The sequence below is a fragment of the Typopeltis vanoorti genome, chromosome 10 (genome assembly GCF_054136105.1).
Source record: "Typopeltis vanoorti isolate ZY-2024b chromosome 10, IOZ_Tvanoo_1.0, whole genome shotgun sequence".
Lineage (NCBI taxonomy): Eukaryota > Metazoa > Arthropoda > Arachnida > Uropygi > Thelyphonidae > Typopeltis > Typopeltis vanoorti.
Window position 1 is genome coordinate 21,217,026 of NC_143558.1, and position 24,061 is coordinate 21,241,086.

Here is a 24,061-nt window from a genome sequence, read left to right on the forward strand (position 1 = left end):
ATGTACATTATCCCCTCTGTTATTCATTATCTATATGGATCACATTAGGAAGGAAAATGGTATTAAACATGATATCAAAATTGGAGGTGTTAATGTCAGCTCTTCGCTTTATGCGGATGATGTTATACTTCTAAATAAATCCGCTACAAGTCTGCAAGATTCTCTGACTAAATTGAATAGCTGTTGTAATAGATATGGTATGAAGGTCAGCAATAAAAAGACAAAGACAATGAAAATAGGCAGAATCATTGAAAATATCAACTGTGTTGTGAATGGAGAACCTGTGGAACAAGTAAAACATTTCAGCTACTTAGGCACGATCTTTACTGAAGATGGTAAATTAAATATAGAAATAGACAACAGAATCAGCAAAGCTGGTATGGTGGGAAGTCAATTGAATAAATTCATATGGAATAAGAGAGAAATTAGTCGGAACACTAAATTAGCTGTATACAAGACAGTGTTCAAACCAGTTTTAACTTATGTATCTGAGAGCTGGGTCAGAAGTAAAACACTTGACCAAAGACTAGAGAAAAATCATTTGTCTTTTCGGCAGCACATATATGTGCTGCCTTTTCATATATGAAAAGTTTTTCCGAGATTGAAATACAATAAATCAAAAATTCGGACAAGAATAATGGACAATAACCTCAAAAATTCTATGTGATTATCCTTAAGTAATATTAACGTCAATATTGATAGTCTAGTAGTTGAAGTACAAGGCCAGTCTTCACAATAAATTGTTATATCATTCATTATATTATAAAATTTATGTAGAGCTTTATACTAAAGCATTATATTATAAATAAATGAAATACGAAGTAGCAACTTGTTTTAATTCATTTAATATTAATTTATTTTATTTAATAATTTGGTCCAGCCCTTGACTCAGAGACAGAATGATAATTTGGCCCCTGAACTGGGAAAGGTTGCCCATGCCTGTTCTTGAGGCTATTTTACACCCATCCAACTCACAACTATATACAAATCCCAAATCTGCCCATGTTTAGAATATTGTTCACATGTTTCGGATAGTGCACTTAAAACTTCCCTTAAAATTCTTGATGCTGTCTGGAGGTGAGCAGTTAGCTTCATTGATGATCCCTCTCTTACAGATTCACTTCAACCTCTATCTCACAGATGCACCTTTTCAGCACTGTCTATTTTGCAGGTACTTCCATGGTCACTGCTCTATTGAATTTGCAGTTATCATTCCTCCATTTTCTGTTGCACCTGTTAATACAAGAGCGACAGCTTCCCAGCATCCCTTTACTGTGAAGCTGCAAACACATCGAACTTCTCATCTTCATTTTTTTTATTCTGTCCTCTTGAACAGCTTTCCTCTGAAGTATTCCTAAACGACTACAATCTGTTGCTCTTCAAAAAAAAAATGAACTTCTTTTGCAGTCCTTATCTGTATCCCACTCATGGGCACTGATGTGCTTTTAGGTCTCTCAACCTCTCATGTATGGGATCATTATATAAATATATATTAAAAAAAAATCTTCAAGTTTGTCTAGAAATTTTTCTTAACACTTTTCAAATCTGTTAGTAAAAAATCTTTCCTGGAATGCTCAGTACAGAAATTTATAAGTCTGTTTTATTTCACTCTATATAAAAATGAGATGAGGCTCTCTCTCTCTCAGCTGACATTCTGACCAAGTCTACTTAAAATCATTGTCACCACTGTAAGATTTTTATCTTTCTGTATCCAAGTTCAGTATTTTTTTGGTGGACTGTCACTATAGCATATCAGAGGAATAGTTTATTATAGTAGGAATTTCATTTAGAACAATGCTGATGCGGAGACTTTTCTATTATAGTGAGTGAGTTCCTGTAATTGTTTCATTACCATATTTTTTACTCTTATCTTTCAACATTTCAGATTTATTATGACTTTTTCTTACTGCATTCCTTTTGGATATTTTCTACTGGGTTCTGTCACAGGTTATCTTACTCAGTTAATTCTTTTGGAAATAATTATTCCTCCTATTCACAATATCCATGCTTCAGTTTTTATATAATCTTTTTCATTTTTGTTGATTTATAAAGATGTTTTGTATTTTGGTGCCATCCTTATATTTATCATGATATTCTTTGCATGTTTTAATTGCATTGGCATAGTCATAAACAATAATCCAACCTTTTCATGTCTTGTTTAACCACTTCCTATGAAAACTTAGTTTTTTTATATTTTTCTTTTTATTCCATAAAGATGCATGTTGGTTACTTTTCAGAAACACTTTATTTTTTGTTCATTCCATGACTGCCTTTTAAACTTCTTGAGTCCAGCATGTTAGTATTTTTCCATCAGACAGCTTCACCATATCCCTGACCAAGTTTTTATAATTTTCTCATATTTTGACACTCAAGCTCTAAAATTTGGTTTTTGTTTGCCCCCCCCAAGTCTTTCACTTTTTTCTGATATTTAGTATTATTAATTTAATTTTGTCAGTAATATTTGGGAATGATAACGACATCTACTATGTTAACCCTTACTACAGTGCCTTTGTTTTTAGTTTTTTTAAAGTGATTTTCACAAGTACTTATGTTTTATATTGACCTTTGTGCTTTTCTAGTGATGACTAGTCACTACCATTCTATTAAACACTGCTTCTGCTGTTATGTACTATGTTGTGATATACGAACTGGGTAAATCTGAGTATTGATATGTGACCCATATGTGGCTATTAATATTATCATGCAGGTAACAAAATGCTGTTGTCAGCATTGCTATGTTAAATCTATAAATTTAATAGAGCTGAATATGCCTCCATGTCTTATTTAGATAGTATTGAATGGGACATGCTAATTAAATGGTCTTTCTTCCAACCCATATAACTTCTGTATTTTTATGTCACATAACTTTTGTATTTTATGACACTTAAAATTAGTATTAGATGTGATGCTCCTTTAATTCATATATGGAATAACTCTCCCCCCCCCCCATGATATAAAGTTCCTCCTTTTTCTGCTGATGACTTCAGACTTTTTTTATAATATTAAGGGATGATATTAAGTGGCATTGCAATCAAGAGATATTAGACATAATAAAAAAAACTAATGAAACTAATATTTTGTACCAAAACTGACAGTACATCATCAGTGTGGGGAACAAATATGTAAATTCAAAGAGGTACAAAGTAAATATAACAGTTGATTAAACAATGAAATAGTTAATGCATGCTAGAAGGAACATATTTAAAAAAAAAAAATCATTTCTGATATTTACATGCTTCTACACTGGAGAAGAGAGAGAGATGCAATCATTCTGATTCAAATTACTCCAGTGTAGAAGAGTTTCAGAACTTTCTTTGAAAATGCATTAATATCTATTTAAAATTGCTTCTATGGAGAAGGCAAGCATCATCAGTGCTATGTTGTGTAAGACCAAACTTTTGAGGTTTAAGATACTCAGTGTAGTAATGAAGTTTGCTAGTTCTTTTTTTCAACAGAATGACCTGTTTCAAAGTATGTTAGATTACATTTACAAGATATCTGATAAACATAGGCTACAGATATAGGCAAAAGCTTATTTTTTATAGATGGTAGGAGAATAGAATTTTGTCGATATGAAAATGTGGATATGCGATGAAACTTCAAGTGCCTATAGGTTTGGAGATACCAGAAATATATGAGATAGGAACTCTGCATTCTGTTGTGATATTCTTTAGTGTAAGATTGTAGGAATCAATTATCCATTGAATTTGAAGAGGACTGTAGCCATTCAATTCCATTAGTTTTGAAGGAAAACCACAAATGTTATGTGTTCTGTTAATTAAGGATTTGGTAACCTCGGCTTAGACAATAGAAATATAAGATCTGATAATGTTGGAGTCTTGACAAGTAACAGACTGATTTGGAGGAAAATTGTAGATAGGAAGTTAGTAATGATGTAATTTTTTCATGTAATACTGTCATATCCTGTACACCCCTTGAGGGTACATGGCAGGAATTTGATGATGATGATGATGATGATGGCTTTTTTAGGAGGTGTGATGAGCAACCTGGATTAGAAAAATAGAGAATTACAATAAATGGGATAGAACTAAATCACCTATGATTTGCTGATGATATTGTTCTTTTAGGAAACTGCAGAAGAACTTCAACAAATGATCACTGAAATAAATGCAAAAAGTAAAAAGAAAGGATTACATATAAACAAAGACAAAACAAAACTAATGTATAGCATCACCGAAAGAAAAAGTCAGTACAAATGGATCACCAAGAAATTGATATAGTAATCTCCTATGTTTACCTCAGATAACAGATCACAGTAGAGGAGAATTCAACTTGGTTGGATAGCCTTTGGAAACCACTGTGAAGCACTCAAAGTAAACATCCCAATCTGCCTTTAAAATATTTGACAGTTGTATATGTCTAGTCATGACATATGGAAGTGAAACATGGACTTTAACTCAAAAATTGACCAAGTTGAGGATTGCCCAGAGAAAAATGGTAAGATCATTATTTGGTATTACTATTCTAGATAGAAAGCACAATACTTGCATCAGAGCTCAGACTAGGGTGAGGGACATTATGACAGCCATTAAAAGATCCTAATTGTAATGGGTAGGTCATATTGCAAGAAGTAACACTCAAAAATGGACAAGATGATACCAGGCTTAATGGCACTTTCCAAAATTGGAGATATTAATCTCATCTCTTTACTTTATGCAGTGATGTTATATTCTTGAAATCCAGTATAGATCTATAGGATTCCATAGCTAAATTGAATAACTGCTATAATAAATTTGGTATGAAAATAAGCAGTAAGAAGACAAAGTGGAAGATTGAAAGCATGACTTCATCCTGAATTGGGAGCCTCTATAAAACAAGTAAAAAAGTTCAGCTATTTAGGAACAATTTTTATAGTGAACATGGCAAATTAAATGTGGAAAAGATAACAGAATAAACAAAACAGTTTGGTACAAAGTCAACTGAATAAATTTACATGAAGTAAGAGTGAAATTAGTCAGAGTACTGAAGTAGAAGTATATATGACAGTGTTCAAGCTAATTTTAACTTATGGATCTGAGAGCTGAATTTAATGAATCAGTTGACCATATACTGGATTCTGAAAAAAATTATGGGAATGACCAGTTGGCATCAGTAGCAGAATCATATTAAAAATGAAGTTATTAAGAACAAACTTGATATTGTTAGCATTCAGGAATGTATAAGCAGAGCTAATGTTATGCGATATGGTCTTTCTTTGAACAGAATGGGAAAGGAAATGTTAGCAAAACAAGTCTGATGATTCCAGGAAAAGACTCAGAAGAAGACCATAATCAAAGTGGATTGAGTTAGAAGTGCATTAAATAATCAAAATATAATATTCAACATGATTGGAATGGATAACAGACTAGTTAGTTGTTAAGAATAATGTTAACTTTTCATTATCTTGTTCACCCATTGAAATTACATATCAAGAATTTGATAACAGTAATGTGATATATTTTGTTGTTTCTTTCTAGCTTTAGTCAGATAATGCGTTGCTCATGTTTGTGTAACTAAATGAATAAATTAACTACCAGAAAGTTTAAGTGAATAAAAAGTATGACACTGCTATATAAAAAGAATTCACTATAAGAAACTGTCTACCAAAACAAACTATTCTTTTGGTTCTTTTAAATATGCCATAGTGTGAAACTTCTAGTTGATTGTAACTACCTTACCTTGGCTGATTTGGAGGAAAATTGTAGATAGGAGGTTAATAATGATGTAAGTTTTCATGTAGTACTGTCATATCCTGTACACTCCTTGAGGGTATATATATATTAGAAATTTGATGATGATACTTTATATCCATTGTTTAAATTGTTATATAAAATAATTCAAATTTTTTATTTTAAAAAAAAGTTCATTTTATGAATATGTATGTTTTTATTTTCATTTACAATTTGATGTAGCAAGATTAATAATTTCCATTAATTTGTACTGCTGTAAAATTACATAATGAACTATTTAAAGAATTTTTCTCCTTTAAGCTTATAGCATGTGAAGCATTAATGGTCAATATTTTTTATCATCTTTCAGATCATGCAGTTGCTTTTTTAAAACAAATGCATAATGAGGTGAGCTGTTTTCTGTGTTAAAAAAATGTTTTGTAGCTGTTATTTAAGATTAAGAAACATATATAAGCTTCTAAAATTTTGTATATACAGACATCAACATTAATAATAATAATATTATTATTATATAAGAGATCTCCAGGGAGTCAGGAATTCATCGAGGGAGGCCATATGCTACACTCACCAGCTATCATACTTATTCTTGAATTCATTCACACTGCTTGCACTCACAACATCCAGTGGCAATCCATTCCAATCATGCAACACCCTATGAGAGAAAAATCTAATCCTCACCCCTTCTTAGTAGCATTCATTCTCAGCTTCCAAGGATGCCCGCTTGTCCTTTCCCCACCCTCCATAAATTGAAAAATTTCATCAACTGAAATCCTGTATGACCCTTTCAGAAGTTTGTAAGTCTCAATCATATCACCACTCTTTCTCCTGTTTGCTAGTGTCTGCAGTCTACAAATTCTCAATCTGTCTTCATAATCAGTATTCCACAATCCTGATATCATTTTTAACACACTCCTTTGTATACTCTCTCTCTCTCTCTCTCTCCAATCTATCAGAATCACAATGGAAACCAGGAGACCAGACCTGCGCACAATAGTCCAAGTGAGGTCTTATCAAGGCCTTGTAAAGAGGCAAAATAACATCCTTATTTTTACATGTGAACATTCATTTCAGCATTGCAAATAATATCTTTTAAGTTGTATTTGCAATCTTTGCCCCATGGCCCCTGAATTTCAACTTCCTATCTATTAACATTCCAATATCCTTAGCCACATCAGTTTCTTCAAGACATAATCCCACCAATATAATACAACATTTTATATCTAATCATGCCGAAGTCCATGACTTTACATTTACTGACATCCATTTTCCCATGCCCACAATTCCAGCCTATTCAAATCATTCTGCAAGTACTGGATATCAGCAAGTACTGCATCACCTGATTACCCTAACTATCTTTGCATAATCAGCAAATAGTTGTATGTCGCATGTCAAATCCTTCGCAATATCATTAATGTACAGATTGAATAACAGTGAACCAAGCACTAATCTTGATTTGTATTATTCTTTCATTCCAATATATAAAGTTAACTACTTTTCTTTTCTAGGATTCTGTGTATCATCATTGTTATTCTTGTTTTACTCTCTCAATATAGCTTTATGGCTTTACACCACTGTAAAATAATATAAAATTATTTAGTTTTAAACATCTCAATTTTTTCTTACTCTTAAGAATCTTGGGGGGAAAAAGTACTTTTAAAATATTTTTCTTAAGGTTTTAGTTAAGTGGTTTTGCAGAATTCTTACCTCATCATCAAATTCCTCCCATGTACCCACAAGGGGTGTACAGGATATGATAGTACTACATGAAAATGTTATATCATTACTAACTTCCTATCTACAATTTTCCTCCAAATCAGTCTGTTACTTGTCAAGACTCCAACATTATCAGATCTTATATTTTTATCGTCTAAGCCACTTTGTACCGTATCAATCCACCTATATCTTGGTCTTCCGCTGGGTCATTTTGCTGCCAACCTGGCAGTGAACAGTTGTTTTGCTAATCTTTCCTCGCCCATTCTGTTTAAGTGACCATACCACCTGAGATTAGCTCTGCTAACGCATTCCTGGATGCTGACAGTGTCAAGTTCTTTGCTAATATCCTCATTTTTAATATGATATTGCCATTGATGCCATCTGATCACGCCTATAATCTTTCTCAGGACTCTCATATCTGTGGTCTCTAGTCTTTGGTCAAGTGTTTTACTTCTAATAAAGCTCTCAGATCCATAAGTTAAAACTGGTTTGAACACTGTCTTGTATATAGCTAATTTAGTGTTCCGACTAATTTCTCTCTTATTCCATATGAATTTATTCAATTGACTTCCCACCATACCAGCTTTGCTGATTCTGTTGTCTATTTCTATATTTAATTTACCATCTTCAGTAAAAATCATGCGTAAGTAGCTGAAATGTTTTACTTGTTCCACAGGTTCTCCATTCACAACACAGTTGACATTTTCAATGATTCTGCCTATTTTCATTGTCTTTGTCTTTTTATTGCAGACCTTCATACCATATCTATTACAAGAGCTATTCAATTTAGTCAGAGAATCTTGCAGACTTGTAGCGGATTTATTTAGAAGTATCACATCATCCGCATAAAGCAAAGAGCTGACATTAACATCTCCAATTTTGATATCATGTTTAATGCCACTTTCCTTCATAATGTGATCCATATAGATAATGAATAACAGAGGGGATAACGTACATCCTTGTCTCACACCAGATTTAACATTAAACCATCTTCCTGTACTTCCTTCAATTCTAACTGCTGACTTACAACTCAAATAAAGACTATGTATTGCTTGATATAATGCCCCATCGATGCCATATAACTTTAGCGTATTGAATAGCTTCTCTCTTGGCACCTAGTCATATGCCTTTTCCAAATCGAAAAAACTTAAATACAGATCTCTGTTATATTCCCATGATTTCTCGACTATTTGTCGTAAAGTGAAGATCTGATCCTGACAGCCTCTATTTGGCCTGAATCCAGCTTGTTCTTCACCAAGCTGTTCTTCCACAATTCTTCTCAACCGTTTCTCAATATACTTGCATAGATCTTGCCAGAAACGCTCAGTAGGGAAATAACTCTGTAATTTTCACATTCAGTTTTATTTCCCTTTTTATATATGGGTACTATGAGAGCTCTACTCCAATCATCAGGAATTCGTCCCTCTGTCCAGGCTTTCTGAACTATGCAGTGCAGCCACTGTAAGACTCTTATACCACCAGCTCAGCATTTCTGGTCGAAAATCATCTACTCCAGCTGCCTTTCCACATTTCATGCCTTTGATGGCTTTTTCTACTTCAAGTATGGATGTGTATTCCTGACTGCATGCCTGGTCAGTGTTTTTTACCACTGTGCTGTCATCACTGCTTGTTTCATTTAGCAAATTTTCAAATTAATTACTTCATACTTCAAGGATATCTTTTTATCCAGTTTTCATGTCACCTTTATCATCTCTAACTCCTTTTACAGCACTCTTTCCTCCATTCCTAAGGTTCTTGAACAACCTCCAGAATATTTTGCCACCTTCTTGATATTTATTTTCTATATTCTTGCCAAAGTCCTCCCATGACTTTTGTTTAGCTAGTTTTGCACAGTGTTTAGCATTCTTGCAGACTCTATATTCTCTAAGAGCACAAGCTGACTTATTTGACAAGAACTTTTGATATGCTTTCTTCTTTTCCTTCACTGCCTCTTTAACTTCCTGTGTCCACCAGGGAGTTCTGATTTTTTTATCCTTGCAGACAACCTCACCACATGCCTCTCTGGCAGAATCAATCAATGTTTTCTTCAGAGTTTGCCACTGAATCTCCAAGGTTTGATTCCTGTTCTCAAACTCTTTCATTTTTCTTCAAATAACCTTTGTGTATTTTAGTCTACAGTTCACATCTGAGAGCTGCTCAACTTTTATTCGCTTTAAAACTTTCTTACATGTTATTCTTTTCAATATGAAATTCAATTTTATCCTGCTCAAGACTAAATAGTGATCACTTCCAATTTCAAATCCTCTGTACACTCTGGTGTCCTGCACCAGGGAGAAAACATCACTATCAACAATAACATAGTCAATGAGACTTTTCTTATTCCTAGCCTCTTCTCTCCATGTGAATTTGTGCACATTTTTAAGTTGGAACATGGTGTTAGTAATAACCAGTCCATGTCCTGAGCAGAAATCCAACAGATATTTGCCATTATTATTAGCTTTGCTCTTTTCTCCAAATTTTCCCTAAATATTTTTTTATGTCTCACAATAATTTTCTACTCTGCTATTTAGATCCCCAACAAGGACCAACTTTTCCTTTTTCATTGTGTCAGTTGCTTTTTCTAAAGCCTCAAAAAATTCCTCCACTTCTACCTTAGTAGAACCTTCTGTGGGACTATAGGCACAAATAAGTCTCATTGTCCAGTTCCCCATTCTCATATTTGCCCACATTACTCTACTTGAGACTGACTGCCATTCAAGAAGATTAGCCTCGTATTTTGTGTTGAATACTATGGCTACTCCTTCTTTTCCTTGATTGTCATTGCCTGAATATAACATTTTGTATTTATTGCTCAGAAAGATCTCACCAGTTTTTGTCTTTTTTGTTTCAGTCACCCCTATTATGTCGATCTGGTACTTATTTAATTCTTCAGCTAGCTCCATTACTTTGCCATTCAGGCTTCTTACGTTGATAGTACCAATCATTAACTCTGGTGATGTTAAGTTGGGGTTTGTTTTCAGATTTGTTCCAGTAGCTGACTTATCGCTGTTCGCCCTGGTTCCCTGGGAACATTTACTGGGAATTTACAGGATTAAAGTGGGGGGGGGGACCTACTAGATGTATTAAAAACTAGCATTCCACCACTGATCATCAATTGGTAGCTACAATAGAATTATAGGAGCTGGATTGCAGTTGGCTCAATTTTTTTTTTTTTTTTTTTAAACTACCTCTTTAGAATATAACAAGAAATTAGTTGCAATGAGAACAACAAAGCTCTAAAGTCAAATGTTGAATCACTCAGCATAGTTTAGTTGTATGTAGCATGGGAATAAAGAATTACATGAGTAGTGGAATATTTATGCCATATTTACAGTTATCATTAAGAACTATTAAAAATACTGCTCAAATGAGCTAGAGATTTTAAAGTTGAAAAATGTTTCTCAAAATCAAGCAAATATTTCTGCTTTTAATATCCTACCTCTGCTATTGCTGATTCATAATATTACTTCATGGAAAACCATATCCTTTAGGTTCATAACAAGGCAGGAAATCAAACAACCAGAAATATTTTTTAATACAAATTCCTATTTGGATTTCATGAAGAACTTGTAGCAAAATAATGTTAGTATGCACAGTTGTATATATTCATATATGTTTACTGATGTGTTAGGCCAAACTGATTTGTATTTTGTATGTCAAAATACATTGTACAGAGATGTTTATTCATGATCATATATAATATAATAGCAAGTACAAATAAGTGTTACTTCATGCTCCTGTTGAAATAAAAGCTGGTTTTGCTATATTTGTTAGACTGTGTGATACTGAGTTTTATTATGCACAAATGGAAAAATTTCACAGACAAGATTCTCTAAAGCACAATGTGAATACGATCCTCTAACGAAAGTAATTTAATGATTTTTCTTTCTTGTAGTGAGGTTCCCTGTTTTTCTACTTGTCTTCAAGAGAGTGATTTTTTTTTTTTTTTTTAAATATCGTATTCTTTTCACTGCAGTCCTTTCTTTTGATTTTATATTAAACTTGATGCAAACAGGTGGCTTTGCCTTCATGAAAAGTAGTTTTGCACACTATTTTCCACTCTCTCTCCATAAGTGTCATAAATGTTCTAATAACTGAAAAATAAAATATCCTTTCCTATTTCATTTTAACAGTCAACCCTGATACCTCTTACTTTTAATACTTGCTGGCTTATATCTTTTCTACATTCTGTCAGGGTTCACCTAAAATATATAATGTACACCATATATTATTCATGAAATGTTTTTCTGCTTAAATGAAAACTTTACATTAATTTTTTTGTCATCCATCTGCTACTAATGTTATCTACATCTTATTACACATAATGTTTTTTTTTTTAGTTTTTTCCACTGCTTCTAAATTTTTATTACAATGGCTATAGTGTGTTTCTTTAATGACCTAATTATTCTCCCTAGCACTGAATTGTGTGTTAGGTCATTTATTTGGATTTTTTTAGATCAGTTAAGCATGCTAAGTGTGACAGATTTCCAGAATGGTCTCATACTAACACATGTATGAGGAGTCAGGCAGAACCATGTGACTGTGCTATGTTTGGATATGTCTTATTGCCTTGAAACATATCAAAACAATCAAGCCAGTATTTGCTAAGTGCGGTAGAGTTTGCATGCATATGTGCCAAAATGAGTGAACAGAATTCAGAACAGCATATTTTAACAAGTTTTGTGTGAAGTTAAGTGAAATTGCAAGTGAAACTCCAGATATGTGCTTTCAGGCATGACCCTGAAACAAAATGCAAAAGCATGCAATGGAAAACATGTTCCCCAAGACTGAAAACGATGCAAATCAAGTCAGTGTTTTTTGTTTTTTGTTTTTTTATCATAAAGACATGGTTCACTTCAAATTCATTAAATGGGGACAAACAATGAACCAGCATTACTATTTAGAGATAATGGCAAGATTATGTGAAGCTGTTCATAGGCCTGAACTTTGGCTGAACAGTTGGATCATCCATCATGACAATGCTCTGGCACATGATGCAATAGCTATCTATGAACTTTTGGATTAAAAAAAAATTCTCTATTCAGACTTAGTTCCTTGCAACATTCTTCCCAAAACTGAAGAATGCCTTAAAAGGATACAGATTTTCTGTATCCTTTTAAGTAATACTTTCACAACATATGTCATGTTGTGACAGTATTAAAAAGCATTACAGAAATGTTTTGAACAATACCAGCATTGTCCAAGTTCACTGCTGCATGAGAGGATTACTTTGTAGATAATAGTAGCCACTGATCTACAGGTAAGCAAATATAATTTTTAAGTGTGCATTCCAGCAATTTAATTACCACACCTTGTATATACAAAAAAAAAAAAAAAAAAAAAAAAAAAAAAAAAACGTGCTATAACATAGGGAAAATGTTGTAACAAATGTTCACTATCACTATACTATATAGATTTAATTAAATGGCATATTCATCTTATTGACAATCAGTTAACAAAAGAAAGACATTTACAATTTAATAATACTGGAATGTGTATTTCAAATGTAATGCCAACTCATCACCCTTTTATATACTTCTTGGCTCAGTTTTTTAAACAATGCCATAAAAACTGGACAGCAATTATTCAGTTTCTTTCCATAACTGCAGATCTGTCTGTGGATATTTCTAACACCCAATTCTGAATGAGCTGCTTGTGAAGCACAGTTTTTAACTCTAAGTTATTGGAATGAACAACTTTTTGTTTTTGCACATGCATGGATGTTTTGAAAGTTTTGCAAATTTTTGTGTGAAGAGTTGATTTTATATATAAAAACATATGATCCTTAAGAACAGTGAATTCAATCTTTGCTTGGTTCTTCAGATCATTAAGTATTTGAAGAGATTAAATTGGGGTGCTTAAGGGCCAAAGCTGTATAACTGAGAGGAGACCTCCGCATAGCCTTTAAAGGAATGCAGAGAACCGACCAGGGCTTCTGGCCTAATGTCCAATCCTCACCTTCTCATGGTGCACCCTGTTGGGTATCTACCTGGATACTAAACAAACGTGGATGGGCTGGCAATTTGGGATTTAGCTGACCAAATTGTATTCTTATTGGTTAAACCAAAATAAAAATGATGGTATGACATGACAAAATTTCATGCCAGCTGGGGCGTCGCCCGGTTAAACAAGGCCCCCGTTGTTTTCGCCAGGGAACCAGGGTGAACAGCGAAAAGTCAGCTACTGGAACAAATCTGAAAACAAACCCCAACTCAACATCACCAGAATTAAAGATCGGTACTATCAACATAAAAAGCTTGAATGGCAAAGAAATGGAGCTAGCTGAGGAATTAGATAAGTACCAGATCGACATAATAGGGGTGACTGAAACAAAAAAGACAAAAACTGGTGAGATCTTTCTGAGCAACAAATACAAAATGTTATATTCAGGCAATGACAATCAAGGAAAAGAAGGAGTAGCCATAGTATTCAACACAAAATACGAGGCTAATCTTCTTGAATGGCAGTCAGTCTCAAGTAGAGTAATGTGGGCAAATATGAGAATGGGGAACTGGACAATGAGACTTATTTGTGCCTATAGTCCCACAGAAGGTTCTACTAAGGTAGAAGTGGAGGAATTTTTTGAGGCTTTAGAAAAAGCAACTGACACAATGAAAAAGGAAAAGTTGGTCCTTGTAGGGGATCTAAATAGCAGAGTAGGAAATGATTGTCAGACATACAAAAATATATTAGGAAAATTTGGGGAAAAGAGTAAAGCTAATAATAATGGCAAATATCTGTTGGATTTCTGCTCAGGACATGGACTGGTTATTACTAACACCATGTTCCAACATAAAAATGTGCACAAATTCACATGGAGAGAAGACGCTAGGAATAAGAAAAGTCTCATTGACTATGTTATTGTTGATAGTGATGTTTTCTCCCTGGTGCAGAACACTAGAGTGTACAGAGGTTTGAAATTGGAAGTGATCACTATTTAGTCTTGAGCAGGATAAAATTGAATTTCATATTGAAAAGAATAACATGTAAGAAAGTTTTAAAGCGAATAAAAGTTGAGCAGCTTTCAGATGTGAACTGTAGACTAAAATACACAAAGGTTATTGAAGAAAAAATGAAAGAGTTTGAGAACAGGAATCAAACCTTGGAGATTCAGTGGCAAACTCTGAAGAAAACATTGATTGATTGATTCTGCCAGAGAGGCATGTGGTGAGGATAAAAAAATCAGAGCTCCCTGGTGGACACAGGAAGTTAAAGAGGCAGTGAAGGAAAAGAAGAAAGCATATCAAAAGTTAATGTCAAATAAGTCAGCTTGTTCTCTTAGAGAATACAGAGACAAATGCAAGAATGCTAAACACTGTGTAAAACTAGCTAAACAAAAGTCATGGGAGGACTTTGGCAAGAATATAGAAAATAACTATCAAGAAGGTGGCAAAATATTCTGGAGGCTGTTGAAGAAGCTTAGGAATGGAGGAAAGAGTGCTGTAAAAGGAATTAGAGATTATGAAGTTGACATGAAAATTGGAGATAAAGATATCTTGAAGTATGGAGTAATTACTTTGAAAAACTGCTAAATGAAACAAGCAGTGATGACAGCGCAGTGGTAAAAAACACTGACCAGGCATGCAGTCAGGAATACATATCCATACTTGAAGTAGAAAAAGCCTTCAAAGGCTTGAAATGTGGAAAGGCAGCAGGAGTAGATGATATTTGACCAGAAATGCTGAAGTATGGTGGTATAAGAGTCTTACAGTGGCTACACTGCATAGTTCAGAAAGCCTGGGCAGAGGGACGAATTCCCGATGATTGGAGTAGAGCTCTCATAGTACCCATATATAAAAAGGGAAATAAAACTGAATGTGAAAATTACAGAGTTATTTCCCTACTGAGCGTTTCTGGCAAGATCTATGCAAGTATATTGAGAAACGGTTGAGAAGAATTGTGGAAGAACAGCTTGGTGAAGAACAAGCTGGATTCAGGCCAAATAGAGGCTGTCAGGATCAGATCTTCACTTTACGACAAATAGTCGAGAAATCATGGGAATATAACAGAGATCTGTATTTAAGTTTTTTCGATTTGGAAAAGGCATATGACTAGGTGCCAAGAGAGAAGCTATTCAATACGCTAAAGTTATATGGTATCGATGGGGCATTATATCAAGCAATACATAGTCTTTATTTGAGTTGTAAGTCAGCAGTTAAAATTGAAGGAAGTACAGGAAGATGGTTTAATGTTAAATCTGGTGTGAGACAAGGATGTACATTATCCCCTCTGTTATTCATTATCTATATGGATCACATTAGGAAGGAAAGTGGTATTAAACATATCAAAATTGGAGATGTTAATGTCAGCTCTTCGCTTTATGCAGATGATGTTATACTTCTAAATAAATCTGCTACAAGTCTGCAAGATTCTCTGACTAAATTGAATAGCTGTTGTAATAGATATATTATGAAAGTCAGCAATAAAAAGACAAAGACAATGAAAATAGACAGACTCATTGAAAATGTCAATTGTGTTGTGAATGGATAACCTATGGAACAAGTGAAACATTTCAGCTACTTAGGCACAATTTTTACTGAAGATGGTAAATTAAATATCAAAATAGACAACAGAATCATCAAAGCTGGTATGGTTGGAAGTCAATTGAATAAATTCATATGGAATAAGAGAGAAATTAGTTGGAACACTAAATTAGCTGTATACAAGACAGTGTTCAAACCAGTTTTAACTTATGGATCTGAGAGCTTTATCAGAAGTAAAACACTTGACCAAAGACTAGAGACCACAGATATGAGAGTCCTGAGAAAGATTATAGGCATGAACAGATGGCATCAATGGCAATATCATATTAAAAACGAGGATATTAGGAAAGAACTTGATATTATCAAAATCCAGGAATGCGTTAGCAGAGCTAATCTCATGTGGTATGGTCCCTTAAACAGAATGGCCGAAGAAAGATTAGCAAAACAAGTATTCTCTGCCAGGTTGGCAGCAAAACGACCCATTGGAAGACCAAGATATAGGTGGATTGATTCGGTACAAATTGCCTTAGATGATAGAAATATAAGATCTGATAATGTTGAAGCCTTGACAAGTAACAGACTGATTTGGATGAAAATTGTAGATAGGAAGTTAGTAATGATGTAATTTTTTTCATGTATTACTATCATATCCTGTATACCCCTTGAGGGTACATGAGCAGGAATTTGATAATGATGATGATGATTAAATATTACTGGAATTATTATGTTCTTTCTGCTTGATATTTATCTTCTTGCTCATATTTGTGTCATATGCCTTAGGCATTTCATATCCCATTGTTTAAATAGTTTCATCTATTATCATTTTGTGTTTTTATTCATAATCTTATTGTCTTCACTTGAATCCAGCTATTTTATTTTCTGTTGAGTCTCAAAAGTAACTTAAACATCCTACCAATTGCTTGGTAGCTGAGAAGTATTAAGTCCAATGATGGGGGTGACATCTTATAGTCTCTGTACGTATATATATATATATATATATATATATATATATATATATATATATTGTAATTTCATTTTCTCAAATATGGTGAAACACAGTACATATTGATTGATGAATTAATTTATATTAGTTATACTTCTGATCTAATTTACCTTAAGGAATGCATTTGGTATTTTATTTTATAATGCTAAAAACTTAATGCCTGTAAGTTTTTAGCAAATTTTTTTTAAAGTCAGACTGATTTTTTTTTTCTCTGCATGATTGTGTGTGAGAGCAAGATTTACTTTAGTCACATATTGCTCTTTAAATTCCCAGAAAGATATTGATCTTTCAAAGAAATAAAACGTTGACGGCAATAAGTAATTTTCCATTTCTGATTATTGGGATTCTAACATGACTTGGAAGAATTGAACTTACTATTAACATTGTTCATTCTCTTTGCTAACCCCCCCTCCCTCACCACACTTGACATCTCTTATTGGATGTCATGTGGTCATTCTTTCTTGTACCTCATATGGGTGTGAAGTGTCTGCTGGAAGAGATAAGGTCACAGATGCCCTTTCTACACAGAATTAATATTACACTATATAATAATGATAAAAATGAATTAAAAAGAAGGGCTATGATGGCAAACGATTTGATGTGTAGGCTATGTAGAAGGAATGGATGTGAATTTTTGGATGTGTGGAATGAGTTTGAGGGGAGATTGGATTTGTATAAGAGGGATGGCATACACCTGAATGTGTTTGGTATCAGGAGTTTAGAAAAACTAATAACTGGTATGAGACCTAACACAAAGAGTCAGGGAAACTAAATTATTAAGGAAGGAATGGTGTGAATGTAAGTGTAAGAGTGACAATGTTATATAACTGTGTTAATGATGGGAATGGGCTTTGTCATGGAAATGTTGATGAGGGTTTGTGTTCATCTGGTTCAGACCCATCATATGTGTCCAACTGTGCAGGCAAACTGCACAAAAGATAATACAAAAGAACCACCAGATAGTTTATTATGTCTGTACATGAATGTTAGGAGTATCAGAAACAAAGGGATAGAGTTTGTTGCCTTAGTCAATATGTTGCGACTTAACATTGTAGGTATTGGTGAGACCTGGCTATCAGAATCAGGCCTACTAACTAGTATCGAGTATCATGGGTACAGTATTTTTAGGAAGGATAGGAGAGGAGGGAGCATGCTGCTAATGATATCGGATGACTTAAATCCAGTTAGATTTGAGACCTATGATTGTAGTAATACTACTAACAATATTTCATGTGGCAGTGAGTTTGAAGGCATCTGATGTGAGGTGTAATCCAACAAGATCAATTCCATATTATGGTGTAGTTAAAAAACCTGGTACAAATCAGTTGCTAGTGATGTAGAAATGCATCACCAAATAGAAAAGATGAGCATGTAAAGAGTAATCATAATGAGAGACTTTAATTATCCAAATATTGATTGGGTAGCAGTAGAATCTCATGAGAAGAATGAAAATGCATTTATCGAGCTGTTGCGGGACAACTTCCTCAAGCAGCATGTGACAGAAGGAACTCGAGATCAAAGAGTATTAGATTTGATTATAGTGTCAGAGGGCTTTTCAGTTAAAGACGTAACTATTCTGCCTCCAGTTGGTGACAGTGATCATGCGGTACTCACTTGGGAAGTGACTAAATTTATGAATGTTCCATTCAGGAAAGGTTACATGCTGAATTACAAAGCAGAGATTGGTTGTGCATGGGAAGCATTTAAACGGTACTTAAATGATGCAATATCAGAATGTGCCCCGAGAGTTCGAAGAATAAATAGAGTAGGAGTCAAATGAATGTGTAATCTTATGAAGCAAGAGCGTTGTCAGAAAAGGACAATGTGGAAGGAATACCGTTTGCATAAGGATGACGTCTGTTACGAACGTTATAAGTAGCGGGCTAGAATAGTCACAACTGTTGTATGGAAAGCAAAGTCTGAGTATGAAAAGAAACTGGCTCTGCGTGCTAAAGACAAACCACAAGAATTCTATCGATATGCTGCAAGTAAAAAAAAAAAATGAATATGAAAGAATAACTCTTTTAAACCCAGATAGTGTGAGGGTTATGGATGCAGAAGAGGTTGTTCAGTTAATGAGTGCCTTTTTGTTAAAAGCTATCAACCTGGTGAACACAACATTGAGCTCACTGTTACCTCTTCACTAGATGAAGAAACGCAGGTGTGTGAGGCCGAGGTATTAGAGCTGTTGCACAAATTGAATAAGAATTCAGCAATAAGGACTGATGGAATATCAGCAAGTGTGATAAAAGAGTGTTCAGCTGAACTGGCCATTCCTTTTACCAGGATGTTTAATATGAGTCTCAGAACAGGGAAGATTCCACAGGAATGGAAGGAATGTATGGTAATTCCATTGCACAAAGGTGGTGCAAAGACTAGTGTATCCAATCGACCAATTGGTATCTCAGGAATGGTGGTGAAGATTTTGGAAAAATTGCTCAGGGCCCCCATTTAGAAATGGGTTCACAGTGAATCTCTACTCTGCAATGAACAACATGGGTTTAACTAAGGGAAGGTCATGTTTTAGCAACTTGCTCACATTCTATAACAATGTTGCCATTGAACTAGACAAGGGAAATGGATACACCATGATAGTTTTGGATTTTGCTAAGGCTTTTGACAGAATACAGCATGGTAGACTGTTGCATAAATTGGAGAAAATGGGTTTGAGTTATACAATATTAGCATGGATAAGAAGATGGCTGACTGACATCTTCTTATCCATGCTAATATTGTATAGGAGAGATCTGAGTCTGCAAGGTTTAAGGTAATAAGTGGTATACCTCAAGGATCAGTGCTTGTCCACTGTTATTCAGTATTTACATTAATGATATTGGGAAGGATTTGACAAGCGACATACAGCTATTTGCTGATGATATAAAGATAGGTAGGGTAATCAAGAATGCTGCTGATATGCAGTCTTTGCAGAATGATTTGAATAGGCTGGAATTGTGGGCATGGGAAAACAGGTGTCAGTTCAATGTCAGTAAATCTAAAGTCATTTACTTCGGCATGATTAGGTATCCAATGTCATATTATATTGGTGGGATTAGACTAGAAGAATCTGATGAGGCTAGGGCTCTTGGAGTGTTAATAGATAGTAAGTTGAAATTCAGGGCCCATGGGGCAAAGATTGCAAATACAACTTAAAAGATATTTGCAATGCTGAAACGAACGTTCACATGTAAAAATAAGGATGTTATTTTGCCTCTTTACAAGGCCTTGATAAGACCTCACTTGGACTATTGTGCACAGGTCTGGTCTCCTGGTTTCCATTGTGATTCTGATAGATTGGAGAGAGAGAGAGAGAGTATACAAAGGAGTGTGTTAAAAATGATATCAGGATTGTGGAATACTGATTATGAAGACAGATTGAGAATTTGTAGACACTAGCAAAGAGAAGAAAGAAGGGTGATTGATTAAGACTTACAAACTTCTGAAAGTGTCATACAGGATTTCAATTGATGGAATTTTGCAATTTATGGAGGTTGGGGAAAGGACAAGAGAATGCATCCTTGGAAGCTGAGAATGAAGGCTGCCAAGAAGGGTGTGAGTGCTAGATTTTTCTCTCATAGGGTGGTGCATGATTGGAATGGATTACCTTTGGATGTTGTGAGTGCAAGCAGTGTGAATGAATTCAAGAATAAGTATGATAGCTGGTGTGTATAGCATGTGGCCTCCCTCGCTGATCTCTGACTCTCTGGAGGTCTCTCTTAATAATAATAATAATAATCTAAAAAGCTGTAATACAAAATTATTAATACAGTGTAATTTTATCAGGTAAAAGAGAAATATGTTAGGAATGAAATCCTTAAATGGTCTTAGGATATGGTGTGACAGTTAAATTTCCAGAATACATACATGTAAAAACCACATTTGCTTACCTGTGAATTAGTGGCTACTATCACCTTTGAAGTAATCTCCTTGTGCAGCAGTGCACCTCGTTAGATGATGCTGCCATTATCTAAAACATTTCTGGAACTTGTGTTCTGCATTGCCCTTTGTTACTATCGTCACCTGTTACTGGATATCAGAAATGTCAAAAATCTTCATAATTTCTACTCATTCTTCATTTTGGGAACAGTAACTAGTCAGAGATAAGTCTAATTAATGTGCATGATGGCCGAATTTTCTAATTGATTTTTTAAGCCAGAAACTCACAGACAACTATTGCATCATGTGCAGGTGTATTGTTGTGATGGATGATCTTGTTCAGCTGAAGTTCAGGTCTTTCCTCTTGAACAGCTTCATATAACTATGCCAACAAATAAATGACAATGTTGGTTCAATGTTTGTTCTTGTTTAATGAATTTGTACTCAGCTGTGTGCCCTTACAATTGAAAAGAAGAAATTCTGTTTTTTTCAGTCTTGTTGAAGTTGATGTTTTCCATTGCATGCTTTGGTGTTTTGTTTTTTCAGGGTGGTGGTATTGAAAACACTAAGTTTTATCACCAGTAATAACTATCCAAAATAGCCAGTTGGGAAGAAAAATCAGAACAAATATCAATCTACTGCTTTTGATCTTTATTCAAAATTTTTGGAGCCATCTTTGCAGAAGTTTCTCATTCCCAAATTGTCTGTCAAAATCTTCCTCACTTTCTCTGTCTGAATTTAATTCTTCTGCAGTCCAAACTAATTGTTGCACTTTTCCCACATTTTCATATATTCAGCGAATTCATATAATCCCAAGGTCACCTACTTATTTTGCTATCTCTCAAGTTTTCCCATCAGTGTTATGCCACTCTGATATGCTAAACTTTCTTCATGACATCTTTACCATAAATCATTCTTAACATGTCTTAGAGTTTCGCATTCACCTTTGCTTAATTTTGCACAAAACTTGATGTTAATGCGCTGTACTAAATTCTGCTCACTCATTTTTCTGCTGAAAGCAATAAACACACGTGTACTAATTCTACCACATCTTGTCAACTACAGGCTTGATTGTTCTAATATGACTCAAGGCAATAGCACAGACTTGTCCAAGCATGCACATTCACATGGTTGTGCCTGATTCTCTGTATGTGCAATAGTACAATGCAATTACAGGAATTTAATTGTCATGCTCATAAAGTGAGTAAAAATGTTATGTGAATGAACAAAATCATTTCCTTTTATTAGGGTTTTCCTGTAAGAAATCATTACTTTTGGCCTTTGCTGCTGGCTCATAAGAATCAAAAAAATGAAAATGGTAAGTTGTAATAATTTTTTATTGGACTATCTTTATTCTGGATGGCTAGTATATATAAACTTTTCTTTTTAGTAGAGTTATTTGATTTTTCAATATTCTGTCAGAACACACAGTTTTATTTGAAAATTACATAAGTATCAGCCCATTGGAAAGGACCTCTTTTCCAGTATCATTTAAGGAGGTTGTTAATGTTAGGGAGTGTGAAAAAAACTTTCCTTCTTCCTTTGAGTCCTTGATATTAACAGTGACCCCAGCAGTGAGATTTCTTTCATTCATGTAATTTTTTAAACAGAACCTCATTCTGACAGACTGCTATGAATAAAAAAATATAAAACAATCTTCACACAGAAATACATTGATATAACATTGACTTGTGATTGTGTGTCTAATGCTATGGCACTGTCGATTTCATGAATAATGACCTGCCATCAATTCTACTACACACACTGCTTGAAAATAAGTCATTGGGCACACCATGGGCAAGGTGCTTCTTGCCATGTAACGAGTCACATGTTTGTAGTCGGTATAAATTGAAGGAGTATGATGCTCTCAAGTCAGTATAACTGTTTTCGGGTGATTTGGATGTAAGAAGGGAACTGATGGAGTTTGAAAGGGACGTTGTGATAGGATGCCATGTTGCAGGACTATCTGTTTAGCAAATTGTTGACAAATTGGGCTATCCCAGGTCAACAGTCAGTAATACTATACTGAGATGGAAGTGCAGGGAGTCACCTGCAAGTGCTACCTGCAGTGGATGATCCACCACACTCGCCAAATGTGAGCATATGGTGCTACGAAGGATAATATGTAAAAACCATAACTTGTCAGTTGACATGTTGAATGCAGAGAGTTTTGAGAATCTGCTGGAACACGAATCTACACAAAACATTCAGAACCGATGCTCACAACATGGGTTTCCATTGTAGGACCACAATATGCAAGCCCACATTACCTGAACCAACATGCAGCATTGTCTTTCAGGGTGCAAAGAGCGTGTGCAGTGGGATGGGACGTGGAAGCTTGAAAAGCTGTGTTATGGTGCAATGAATCACACTTCACCCTGTACCAAGCAAATGGGTGGGTGGGTGTATCATTAGATGCAGTGATGATGAAAGGATAAATGAACAAATATACATTTGCAAGGACTAACATAACAACATGGGAGGATACTTTTAATGTCATAAATAAGTACCTTGAAAAAAAAAAAAGTTGTGGAATTGGTATATACATCCTCTGTCCAAAAAGAAACCGAATGTTTGATAGAAAATAAAACACAGGCCAATTATAATTATTCAAATAATTTATTTCAATCAATATACTGGCCAATTTGCTGGCCTGGCTGGCCGAGGGGTTAGCATATCCGCTCTCCAGCCAAAAGGCTGCAGGTTCAATTCCTGCCGTGAGCATGGATGTTTGTGAGTGTCTGTGGAAAAACTAGTGGTGGTGGTCGGCGGTAGATGGCTTTGGTAGTTGCAGTCATTTGGTGGATTGAGTGGTGGAGACAGCGTTGTAGAGCAGGTGACCTCCCCTCGATGAGTCTTTGGGCTCCCTGGAGGTGCCAAATAATAATAATAATAATACTCTCCCTCAGCTTCTATACAGCATTTGGCACAGTCAATTAATTCGCTAAATGAGTTTTTTATATCGGTGTTTGGGATACTGTTGAGGGTCGTGGTTACTGCCGCTTGAACATTTTCGTTGGTGTCTTATCGCATTCCTTTCATCAGCAAATGAAGTCGGGGGGAAAGAAAGAAGTCACAGGGTGCTAAATCAGGTGAATACAGCAAGTGATACAACACACAAACTTGGTTTTTGCTCAAAAACTGTCTCACAATGTTCGAACAATGAGATGATGCATTATCTTGCAAAAGTGACCAGCTGCCTGCATCACGATATTCATGCTGTACGCAATGAATTATCTCTATCAATCGCTTCAAAACTTGGAGATAAAACTCACCATTGACTGTTTGGCCAGGTGGAA

The 24,061-nt window shown here is 34.7% G+C and overlaps 1 protein-coding gene across 1 annotated transcript in view; it reads left to right on the forward strand.

Annotated features, from left to right (window-relative positions):
* The window catches only part of LOC150102216 (leucine-rich PPR motif-containing protein, mitochondrial-like), a 394,112-nt gene that overhangs the window by 102,196 nt on the left and 267,855 nt on the right, over positions 1-24,061 (forward strand). Inside the window, exons 11-12 of the mRNA XM_090399109.1 lie at positions 6,040-6,077; positions 22,011-22,080. Of these exons, the coding sequence (XP_090255235.1) occupies positions 6,040-6,077; positions 22,011-22,080 (108 nt within the window). The remainder of the gene's footprint in view (positions 1-6,039; positions 6,078-22,010; positions 22,081-24,061) is intronic.